The sequence below is a fragment of the Tetrao urogallus genome (genome assembly GCF_951394365.1).
Source record: "Tetrao urogallus genome assembly, chromosome: 4".
Taxonomy (NCBI): domain Eukaryota; kingdom Metazoa; phylum Chordata; class Aves; order Galliformes; family Phasianidae; genus Tetrao; species Tetrao urogallus.
This window is the reverse complement of record NC_136817.1, coordinates 50,383,221-50,395,715: the sequence shown is the minus strand read 5'-3', so window position 1 is coordinate 50,395,715 and position 12,495 is coordinate 50,383,221. Positions and strand designations below refer to the sequence as shown.

The following is a 12,495-nucleotide window of genomic DNA, read 5'->3' as shown; positions in this document are numbered from 1 at the left end:
GCAAATAGAAAAATAATGGAAACATTTGTGAAAAAAAACATTGAAAAGCTACTTTTAAGAAAGCTTTTTAATTATAGTGGCACAAACTAAAAAAAAACTCATTTAGTTTTAAAATTTGCTTTTCAGATGGTATTACAGAAAAAAAGTTGAAAAATGAATGAAGTTGACATTTGACTGGGCTCATGTAAACAACTGTATGGAGAGAAAATGTACTGTAAATTACAGCTGCAAACAGAAACAGCTGGCCTAAATATATGGTGGACAGAAAATGAAGAGAGCTAATGAAGTACCACCTGGAATGTAGTGACATTTCAGATGTAAGAACTTTAAGGCCTTCAGCAGAAATTTGGTTCAGTCATTCTCCGAACACTGTGTCACCAGCCCGGAGATAATTCTATTGTAGAAACCAATATTATCAAATATTTTAAGTATTTGCATCACTGATTTTCCCTGCAAACGTAAATACATTCAGATGTAATAGTGCCAGACAATCAAATGTTAAATGAAAAGGATACTCACACTGAATTAAGTATAATTACTTGATGTTTGAGTTGTCAACTACCCACACCGTTAAATTACTGTCTGCAACAAGACATCAGTTTTAACAGTAGCTGGAGGTCTATACTTGAAAGTTTACCAACAGGTAGCTTTACTGCATGAGCCTGAAATCCAGCCTCCACACTAATGACCTCCACATGCAAGCCCTACAGAGCCTGGAGTACTGCTCACAGGTTATAAGATGACAGCTAATGACTAAGAGGAATAAAGCAGCTGAGAACAGTATGTTTGAGTATACTCCTTTCTTTCACTGAAATAATAAAAGATATCTGTAAGATCACTCCAACTAGCCATTCTATTCCAAAGATTTTTATCCTGTTTCTTATCTGTATGGCAAGTACAGTTCATCACACAACTGGTTGGGTCTGGCTATTCTTATTAAAGCGCTGATGAAGGTATTGGATACTAAGTACTCTTCTTTTAAACAGCAGAGGTTTAAAATATTGTATGTTCAAGCCTGGAAAAAAATCCAGTGTAGACATGCATATAATTTAGTCTTCCAAAATTATGTCAATTATTACAGAAGTCATAAATGTAAAGTATAGCACAGAAGAAGGTCAAGTTTTTTGAGAAGCACTTAGCAGCAAGCTTGCTACTTAGGATTTCAGGAGAGCAGACTTTGAACTCTGTAGGTAGCTGCTTGGCAGGATGACATGGGAGAAAGCCCCTTGAGGGAAGAAGGGTCCAAGAAAGCTGGTTGGTATTCAAGGACCATCTCCTCCAAGCCCAGAAGCAATGTGTCCCGAGAAAAAAGAAGGCAGGCAAGAATACCAGGAGGCCTCTGTGGATCAACAAGGAGCTCCTGGTTCAAACTGGAATCAGCATCCACCAAGGAAAAACATGAATGCTGATGACTAGAGTCTATAGAATGTGTGTCTGAAGCTGAATGGAGATGGAGAACTCATGATATAACATGGAAGAGGCCAGAGTACACAATAACTTATTTGCCTCTAACGTTCCAGCCTTTAGGATTCCCACACCCTTAAGTCCACAGGGAAAGTCTGGAGGAAGGAAGAGTTTCTCCTAGTAAAGGAGGCCTGGGTTAAAAATGACAAATTGTGACTATATACAGTTCTAGGCAACTTGTGCTCACTGACATTGATTGAGCAAGGGGGATTAAACTAGATGATCTCAAGCATTCTCTTACAACCTAGATGATACTGTGATGAGGTAGAAGATTTTGTTTGAATAGGATTTGATTCACTTTTAAGGTTGAAGTGATATCATTATATTTTGATAAAGAGCTTAAAGCTTAACATAGTATTTATTACAGAATCAAGACTGAGGTTTTTTTGTTTTGTTTTTTTTTTAAACATAGGTCTAGCTACCAATTTAGAAAGCTGATTATTAATAGTAGAGACTTTTCTAGAGCAAAATAAGTACAGTTAAAATCCTGATTCTATCTTTCTGTAACTTTGCCTCTCATCAATCTGAATATTTGCAGGAAACAAAACAGGCTCATTTATTCATTCATTCATTCATTTCATTTATTCAGAAGGTTCTAATTTAATTCTACAGTTTAAAATTAAGACGATGCCTTCAGGTGCCTAATATTTATAATAAAAACTATACCAATTTTAGAAAGCCTAGAGTTACATCTTAAACATAAAATAAAATAATAGAACAAAGCAAGCCTTTTTTTGCTCATCAGGCAGCCTTCGAAATGCAACACAGCTCCCTCATAAAAGTACAAAACAAAACCACTTAATATGGTTCTTCTCCATATTCCTCAGATTTGGACAAACCATCTAACTAGAAGTTGGTAAAAAATTGCTCCTAACTTCAACCTCCCCTAAGTTTCTTTTATCTCCAAAACTAATTACCATGTTTTCATTGCCCTTCATGTACTCACAAAACTTCTCTCAGATCTTTTTAATGTCTCCTAATTATAAACATTTTACCACTAAAGCTTCCCAGAGCAGCTGAGAAAATGTAAATTGTGTAAAAAAATCTGTAAAAAGAATTTCTTCTTTCTGAAGGCCTAAAAAAGAATGCATTTAAAAGTCTGTGCAAATCTTTAGCTTCAAGATTTTATTCTCAAAACTCAGTAAGGTTCTTTTCATGGGACCCAGAATTAAGAAGTTTCATTAAAGATACTTCAACATCTACAGGATGTTCTTGGCATTACGAAGGTAGATGCTTTCATTCCCAGTGATTTAATCATTTGTCATCAGCCACCAAAGGGAGAAAGCAGACATTCTGTATTTTACACACACACTGTCATTAGGCCATTATCAGAATGCTTAATGGCACTCTGTCCCAGACTAGAAGGAAATAAGGTAAAAATAGACTCAAGGTAGCAAAGCATCAAACATGTTATTTCAGTGTGTTTTTGAAAGACCTTTTTTTTTTTTCTCCAGTGAACTTTCCATTCATTTCTGAAGGCTGATAAGCTCCAACACTACTGAAAGATTCTCCTCCACTACTTTACATTTTAGAAAAAGCTTCTAAGTGTCCTATGCTTGCTTCCATTGACATCTCTTGATTCATTTACCTTAGTCATGTTTATCTAACTTATCAGTTTTTGGTTTAATGAGGACTGCACACACAGACTACTCTGACTGCTAAATATACTATCACTGTTGCTTCTTATCAACACACAATTTATTCAAATCTAAATACAAGTACAACTGAAAATGAAGATAATAGTAAGATCTCCTGTTCTCATATCCCATTTCCCAAAGTTTAGTTTGACTAAGTAAACATGTTTGAATATTGTTTCCCCAGCCATATTTGTACTCCATTTACGGGCTCCATGTATGGATGTAAAAAAGGATATGGCAAATGATTCAGGTACTCCGAGCTTACAGGGATTGTTGCTCTCTAATGGAGAGAGACTATATGTACCAAAATGCCATGAAATAATAGAATTATTAACATAAAATTGAAAGTTTTTAATATGCATATTTAAAATTGGTCTCCAATTTCATACTTAGACATTCTGATCATTTCTATCTACTGTATGAAGCACAGAAAAGCATGTAAGAACCTTCAAGTTATGTTCTGGCCTGAACACTGGAATAATTGCAAAGTCTGCTTTACAAACACCATTCTACTTTATCAGTTCATGCCTCAATTTTATTTCCCTCAGTTCTGCAGTTAACAACACCAGTCACTATACAAACTTAGAAATTTACATTACATAAATTGAAGTATAAAAACCTATAAACAACAAAACATTCTTTGTTAGAAGCATTTGCATTGCATTAAACTTTTGCCACTTACCTGAGTGTCTTTCCATCTGGTAATAAAACTGTTCTCTATATCCATTTGTTTGATCTGGTCTTCATTTACCTGTTTAAAATTGAGCAGTTTTATTTAATTAATAATTACAAACTACCATAAAAATTATAACATTAACTAAAAAACACTACAATATAATAAACTGATAAATGCAAGTAGAATATAAAATTAGATATTTATTACTTCTAGTAATCATGTTCTTATGGAAGCACTATGTAAAATATTCTGTCCATCAGAAGGACTATTTCATTGATGTGATCATTACTATGAACTTTACCATTTTAAAAGAGAGAGGGCTCCATGAAAAAATTGCCAAGCAAAATGGTACAGTGACAGTCTAAGCCAAAGTGGCTGAGATTAATTGCTGCTGAAAATCCAGCTGGATTCAATGCACATTCAAGGCCTAAGGAACCAAAATTTATTTCCTCTAAAATTTTTATTGCAATCACAGCTCAAACACTAAAAACATAATTCTTCTGTGCTTCAGTTCTGACTAATGTATAAAATCTGAATGAAAGTATTACTTTTAATAGTTATCATCTCAAAGTTCTCTTAAGATTGTTAGCAATCATCAACAGCAAGAGTATGCACCATCCTGGGAAAAAATAGCTCACAGTAATTCTATAAATATAGTCTTTCCTTCACAGGCTAAGACATTTGGGAAATAAAATTTAAAGCAAACAGTAAACTACATCCACTGAATTAGAGTTCAGTAACACTGCAAATCTTTAGACAGTGTAACCAACACCAGGATCATCTCTAACAATAAGGACATTTCTATATTTTAGCATGCCTAACAGCAGAGCAATTAAGACACTTTATATAAAGATACCCACATCAAAAAGTTGCACATAATTTTTAATTAGATCTTCAATTACATTCACTTCTTCACTAGTCTGGCCTTTAGTTTGGAATAAGCAAGAAGAAAACACCAGGGCTAGATTGTGAGGGTTCATATGATTGATTTCAGAGCATTTCTGCACCCTGTTGAAGAAGAAATAAATATATTTAGATGATCCCATTATTCCTTTAGCTGTTCAGTGCTCCTCTAGAGAATATGAAGAACATTTCAAAAAAAAAAAAGAAAAGAAAAAAAAAAGGAATAAAAAACCTAGTGTAATCTATTACATTTTTTATTTACCTCCTTATATTCTTTATCTTGCAGCTCATTATGGAAAGAAAACATATGCTTTGTATCTGCACCTCGAGCAGTATCAAAATCATTTGTTACATTATTTATTTATGTATATCCTATAAACCAATCACCTTAGAGCAACAAAAGCATGGAAATAAATTAGGAATTCTTTAGTTTCTGTACAAGTAGTGAAGTTCTCAGATCTACATCTTCATACTGTAGTTTACATAAGATGTTCTCCTTTGTAAGCTAACAGAATTTTGCCTGTTTGTAAAAATATATACAAACTGCTTTCAGAACATTTTAATCAGTATCTGAACTGAATTAGCTTAGAAAAATCATTAACTACAATACTTAGTGTAATCCTTATCCTAGTAAAAGTACCAGTCAATTTAGTAATTGTATAAATAGCTTTTAAATATCTACTATGTAATTGCTCTGAGTACAGAAAAAAAAAATAAAAAATTCACATTTTCTACTCACAACACTTTACCAGGAATAATTTGAATATTCTCCATGATTATCGCAGTTGCAATTGTGACAGATTTTTGTTTGACAGATAGCTAAATTTGAAAATTGTCATTTCCAGTAAAGACTGGAGAGAAGGACATTTCACCCAAAAAAATCTTTTTATCTCAAGAAAAAATTGCAATACCTTCCTGGAAAACAAATAGACTAGGGTAAAATAAATAAATAAATAAATAAATAAATTCATCTAAAGAAGCTCTTGGACTCAAATACTGACAGCCCCCTATCACTGTAAGACATTTCCATATTGTTGATATTGATAGTTACCTATTACTAAAAATATAACCAAAGAGACATTATAAGTTAAAGGTAATTGAATATTATTAATAATTACAAGATAAGCTCTTGATGCTTACGAGCTGATGAAGTGATCCACATTTTATTCATGGTGGTATTCATTTTATTCATATTCAATTATGCATTCCAGGAATTTTTCTGCTACAGTGCATTATTTACATTTACCTGTAAAGATGTTCAATTAAAGCAGCCAAAGTTGCCTTATTGACTGGTGGGAGTGTACGAATAAAAGCTCCGTACTTCATCACGCGTTCCTTTTCATTTTGCATATCTAACAGAAAATAACAATTACTGAGCCTTAACAACGTGTACTAAAAATCATCAACAATTCTCATTAACTATGTCTGCATCGTCTACTTATTTAAAATTGTAATTTACTCAATCCCTTTCTTTGTGAAGACAATACCAATAATTTATTATTGTATGTTAGTTCAAGGAAAGAACAAGATCAGCAATAAGAGACTGCATACTGGGCTCATGAAAATCTTCACCAACAGACCCACTGTCACCATCGCCACAGCTGAAATGCACCCCCCTCTGCCTAACAGCATTCAGATCCATTGTTTGGTCTCCACAAATGTTCAGTGAGTGTTGATAAGCATCAAAGGATGCAATTTTTTCTGCATCAATAAACTAAATGACACCCTTTGCTCCATACATACTTCCATGTCAGACACCATTTTGTCAGACTGCTCCTCTGCTGCTATCTGTCACATAGCAACAAAATGTAATGGAATAGTGGTGGGAAGGAACCTCTACTGCCATGCCGCCAACATCCACCGCTGGCATCATGGACCAAGATGATAAAGTAGGAGGCATTACATCAACCCTTGTAAAAATATATGCTTCCAGGTGTATCCAGAGCTGAGGAAAAAAAATATCTTTTCATCTGTGTTGTTGTTATAAATTTGGAGAAATGTCTTCAGGTCCAAATCAGTTTAAAGTTTTAAAAATAAAAGACTAATAAGAGGAGAGGAAAGGAGAAGGGCAGAAAATAAGGTGTACAAAGCTGAACAATGGCAAACAAGAATTCCAGTACTGTATCCAGTATCTGAGACACAGTCATATCCCTTTGTGTCTGCCTCTCTGTGCTGAATATAGCACAGAGGCTATGGAGAATAATCCTGCTTGGGGCAATTGTTTAGTTAATGTAGCATGACTATTTATTTATTTATTTATAACATTTTTTACTCTGTTATTGTTTTTCTCATGTTTCTGAAAAGAAAATCTGCAGAATTCCTCCAATCTCTTCCAGGTGATTGCTAAAACTCTAAAGTAACTACTGAGCTAACCGTATTTACTGAGTAACATGGGAAAAAATACGAACAGTTTAAAGGTCATATACTCTATTTTCCTAGGGGTTTCAATCTTCCCACAAGTACTGTGCAAGACACTTTTGTAAAGAAGGACAGGATTCTCTTCTTTAAAAGATGGAGCAGAATTTTTAGCCCAATGCACAAATCTAGAAGCTAAATCAGTGTGACGCTGCTATGCACTTTCACAAAAGAGCTAACATCTAAACTGCTACAGATATGACTTTTTAACAATATGATTGTCAGTAAATACATTAGTATTTCTTCCATTAATTTGTTCAAATAAGGTGAAAGATCAATATTTGTAGTTGAATTTCCCAAACTTATACTAGCTTATACTGTAGAAACCTTCATATGCTTGAAATTAAGCTTGAAATTAATCATCCTTTTCAAAAATAAAGCTAGTCAAGCAATCAGTGGGCCTATACAATTTCAATGCTGTAATGCAGAAAGTAATGCTCCACCTTGTTTTTTCATATGCATCTCTAAGCATACGGTGCAAGTATTTAACAAAACTCTCATACTTGAGTACATGCAAACAACCTTTCTTGCATTGAGTATTATTTAATATATTACCTAATGCAGAAATCCAGAATGGATAGAGTTCCTTAGTGAGAATTGCATCATCTATTTGAGAAAGAAAGCTTTTCAATACATCAGTCACATCTTCAAGTCGATGTTTTCCAGCTCTCAGTTTAACACTCCTCGCATCTTTTTTAAAACTTTCCAGCAGTTCAGCCACATTGGATGAGTTGCCATTCTTGAGGTATATATGCTTGCTACCTAAACCTAGGCAATAGAAATGCAGGATAGAATATAGAAATAAATATCTGTAAAATTGCATGTTCTTTTAGAAATTCCAAACCTTCTTACATGAAAAGTGCATCTGGCTTGTCAAACAGATCACATTTCTACAGATCACTAGTGTCTTTTGGACTTTTTGCATACTTGGTTAGCGAAAACACTAACAAATCGATATTTGTAAATATACATATCGTAAAATTAATCAAGCCTTAGGCCACAACTTCAGGAATGTTTTACATGCAGCTCAACTACCCAGATCTCTTCAGTACTTCCCAAATCTATGGTCTGAAAAGACAGTGCAGGAAAGAAGTTTCAACGGCTGATACTGATTCAGCACAGTTATTAGTTACATTATTCGTTATCAGTACTCACACTATTTTGTTTTCCTACTGATCTCTCTATCAGAAAGCTCAAGATTACTAGAAACAATTACTGTTTCTTCTGATTTTTCTCAAGTCAAGGAAGACACTATGCAGCAACTAATAAATGGCTGAAAATATCAAGGCCAACTTAAAAAATTAAATAAAAAAAATCGTAGTCTAAAACACAGCAGAGACTACCTTCAATTACGCATATGAAAGTAGTCAAACTTTTTTTTTCTAATACTTGTGGAAATTTTATGTGGATTCTGTTCCTCTATTTTTCTTTGTACAAGATTTTACTGTATTTCTCCACATTTCTTGAAAAAGAAAATCAGTATGTACGAAACATTGCCTTCCTTATGTAGTTGTCAAAAGAAGCATTCTGTCAAAACCTATGAATTTATGCCCTGCAATTCACTTTTCTTGCAATGCCCACAAGCACTATCATTAGATACTGTCTTTGTGTTGCTACTGTCAGGAACAACTGTTGGACCTGATAGTGTCTGTCATGAGTAGGACATAAACAAATTCATAGCCTTCATTACAACAACAAAAAAAAACACGTATGTCTACAAGTAACATATAACTCTTTCAACTTCCAAGTGAATAGTATAACATCCAGTAACTTTGATCCTGAAAAAAAACTATACATAAATGAAAACTTAATTAAAAAAACAAAAAAAAACAAAAAAAACAAGTATTAAGACATTGTATTTTAATTTAGAACATGTATTAGCAATATTTTCAAGTTGGGAATGCCACTATCCTAGTTTAAACATCATTTCAGTGCATGAAACAGTGTAGATTATACTTTGAAAAATTTATATCACTAATGATGAAAAATAATTTAGCAAAAACATTATTTCTTAGTTTAAGCCAACAACTGTAACCCAGATACAACTATTTATGGTAATGAAGTGTTGTCACACTTAAAATTTAGTCAGATTCCAATCAATGAAATATAAATTAGGCCTTCTCATACTGACAGAGGTTATAGACACATCTATCCTGAAGATAAATTTGTGCTACGTTGATAGATATTTAGCATTTCACAAGAGAACTGATTAATTTGCAGCAGTGAAAAGGACACAGGCATAATCTTAATATCATCTAATGCTATAGAAAATTACACTGGCAACATTTACTCAAGCAAACAGCAAGTCATTATACCTCCCTAGACTGCTATGAAAAATCAGCAGCCTTAAAACTGAATTTCGTTCCACAGTTAACATCAATTTCCTGGATTTGCTGATCACTTCAAGTCAGAGGTGTTCTTGCATCACATAGATTGTTCTCAGTGCTGCAGAGTTCTGAATTGAGGCATGGGAGATAAAGACTAATCTATATCAAGAAAATAAGTCAATTTTAAAAATACTGTAGTGGGCACGTAGGGGATTTCTGTAGTTGTACTTTCATGCACTTTTTTATTCTCAGTCACATGGCACTGTACTTTACCACCACATCAATGAGTGGTGTGGCTAACAAGAGGTGTGATTTTACATTGAGTAATATATATAAATTCATTCAGTAATAAGTTCTTAAAGTGTAGTGATTTAACTATTATACAAACTATCTTAGGTTGAACAAAACATGCTGTACTTACCATACTGCGTAACAAATGCTATACAGCTGTTCACGATAATAGGAACATCATTTTTGCTGAGCTGCTGATCTTGCAATGCATTACCATCTGTACCCGCTGCTTTTTCAATTGCAGTATACCAGACTATGAAATCCAGCTTCGTATGGCCATGAATGTACAGTGTTCTGGAAAGTTTAAAAATATTTTGAATGCACAGAAGAAAGGAAAATATGGGGTTATTCTACTACAACAGCATAGAGTTGTCCAAAGAAATAGCTGGAATAAGACATTAAGGCTTCCTTCTACAACACAGGATTGTGGTGGTGGCCTGTTAACAGCACCTTTTCTTCCAAGCTCATTTGTGCTAGCAATGTCACAATAAATAAACAAGGATCCACAAACAGATCTGTCAGACCTTTGAAAGGACCTCACCAACATTATTATTCCTCCTCAGTCTTTCTCCCACACCCTACATTCATATGCCAAAGTCACAGCTAAGCAGGAAATAAAAGACTCACAGACTTTTCTACTTTCCACCCTGCTTCTCTACAGTGTAGAAGAGATATATTGAACTTCCTTCACCTGGATGAAAAAAATCATCCTTGGGAAATTATACGTTTAAGTAAGGAACATATATGAAGTAACTGAAAGTTAAAGTATAGTAATACAATTGTTTAATTGCTTGTTTATCTCAAAGCATGGTCCTGTTCTGATTTTCTTATTTAAATAATTTTACTTGGGTAAGATCGTTGGCTTTTTTGTTTCTTTTGTTTTTGTTTGCTTTCTTCTTTTGTTTGCTTTTTTAAAGCCACTGTCAGAATAGCTTCTGGGGAAAGCTATAGAACTGAACAGTTTAAGAGTGTATGCTAACCTATATGCATGCACAGAAGAAACAATTGTTTTAAGTTAGCCTAGCAATCTTTTCTACAGACATACTCTTCATCTATCACTAAATCTACATTTTCTTTAAGATTAATATATTTTCTAATAAGGAAAATTTTAAATCTTCTGAAATTCATTAATACTACTCAAAGTACATAATTCATTAATACTTTCCTCAAAGTACAAACAAATACTACTTTAATTACCTGGGAAAACACTTTTTCTTATATAATAGTGAAAGATTCCTTTTTTTTTTTTTTTTTGTCTGAATCTTTTTATTTTGCATATTCATTTTAGCTTTATTGTCTTGAGAGGAAGTTAGGATGGAGTCAAGTACAAACTCAGACCCAAGATCTGAAGTGTTCTCAGGATCCATCATAGCAATTTCACTATTTAGCAGCATAGGAAGATATATTGAAATATTTTGGCTTCCTGAAGACTCCTTTAAAAAAATCTCCACTTCTTGACAGTGAAAGTCATATTAACCACACATACCTGGATAGAAGAAACACTCAGACTCTTTTCCATTGGGAAAAATCAGTAATTTGCATAAAGCTCTCAAACTTTTACAGTAGAATGAGTGTGTCTGATTCAATACATTCAAACATTTCATGAAGATCTGACAGAATGGATATCTACATAAGCAGTTCTCAAACATCAGTTTCCAAAAAATCACATCACCCTGACATATTTTAGTATTGCTATTAGCATACACAGAGGAAATCAAACATCTTAAGTAGAAACAGAGTCTGCCAATGAATTTTACAGTATTTCTTCAGTACTATTATTCACAGATCAGTAGAGGTTAAGACGCTGAACAAGAGACATGTTGCTTCCCAACACAAGGCATGCATGTTTATTACTGTCTTTTTTCCCACCTCTGCAGAACAGGTGGATTCACATTACAGTATTATGCAAAAAGAAAAACTGAAGCCTCAAGAGAATACTTTCTGTAATGTAAGGAATTATGAAAAGGAAGTAGTGAAAATAATATTTCTTTTCTAAAGAAAAAATGGGCAGCTCAGCTGTATATCAATAAGTAGTATACAGAACTTTAATGCTAACCTAGGCATATCTATGTTTTCAAGCAGTGATATGAAAGTCTAAATCACATGCCTGTCAATCCACCTTCATGATATATGAATTACCTAAACTACAAGAAAAAGAATATTCTGATTTCTATGGATCTTCCTATCTTCTACTCAATAAATCACAAAAGAAAACAAAATTATCAGAACTACCAAATGATTATGCTGTCATTGTTTTCTAAAATTTGAAAAGGTATTAACTTAAATAATGGACATAGAGGTTTCTTAATAATTTTCAAAGAAAAGGCAATGTATTTTTAGGCAGCAATCCTATATTCATGAACTAGAGGTTCCTGGTAAAAAAAATATATATATTTGGATGATACTGCTGGTACTGCAGAATTTAGGTTGTTCAAAGAAGGCAACATGTCAGAACAAAATCTAGAATACGGTTTGCCATTTCTAGGAAGAAATCAAGATCAGTTAATTATGAAAGCAGAACACATGAGAAGGTGAATGACCATCTTATTGTGGCATCAGAAAACAGCATCATAAAAAGTCAAGATTTCCAGCTGAGCTGGAGGTAGTTCTAAAAGGCTTGAGAATATGCTCTAACAGCAGAGTGCAATAAAATTTCAGTGGATATCATAACAAGGATTGTGTTCCTGCTTTAATTAACTTTACTAAAGACATCAAAATGTAAACAAAACATCTTAGAGTTTTGAAACAATTCCAGAAGTCTATAAAAATCTAGGATTATTGG

The 12,495-nt window shown here is 33.5% G+C and overlaps 1 protein-coding gene across 1 annotated transcript in view; it reads right to left on the bottom strand.

Moving 5' to 3' along the window:
* The window catches only part of ARAP2 (ArfGAP with RhoGAP domain, ankyrin repeat and PH domain 2), a gene marked incomplete at its 3' end in the record, with an annotated part of 110,432 nt that overhangs the window by 28,765 nt on the left and 69,172 nt on the right, over positions 1–12,495 (bottom strand). Inside the window, exons 19-23 of the mRNA XM_079534466.1 lie at positions 9,844–10,007; positions 7,651–7,863; positions 5,927–6,032; positions 4,638–4,785; positions 3,784–3,852 (exon numbers count right to left, since the gene is read on the bottom strand). Coding sequence (XP_079390592.1) covers positions 3,784–3,852; positions 4,638–4,785; positions 5,927–6,032; positions 7,651–7,863; positions 9,844–10,007 — 700 coding nt within the window. The remainder of the gene's footprint in view (positions 1–3,783; positions 3,853–4,637; positions 4,786–5,926; positions 6,033–7,650; positions 7,864–9,843; positions 10,008–12,495) is intronic.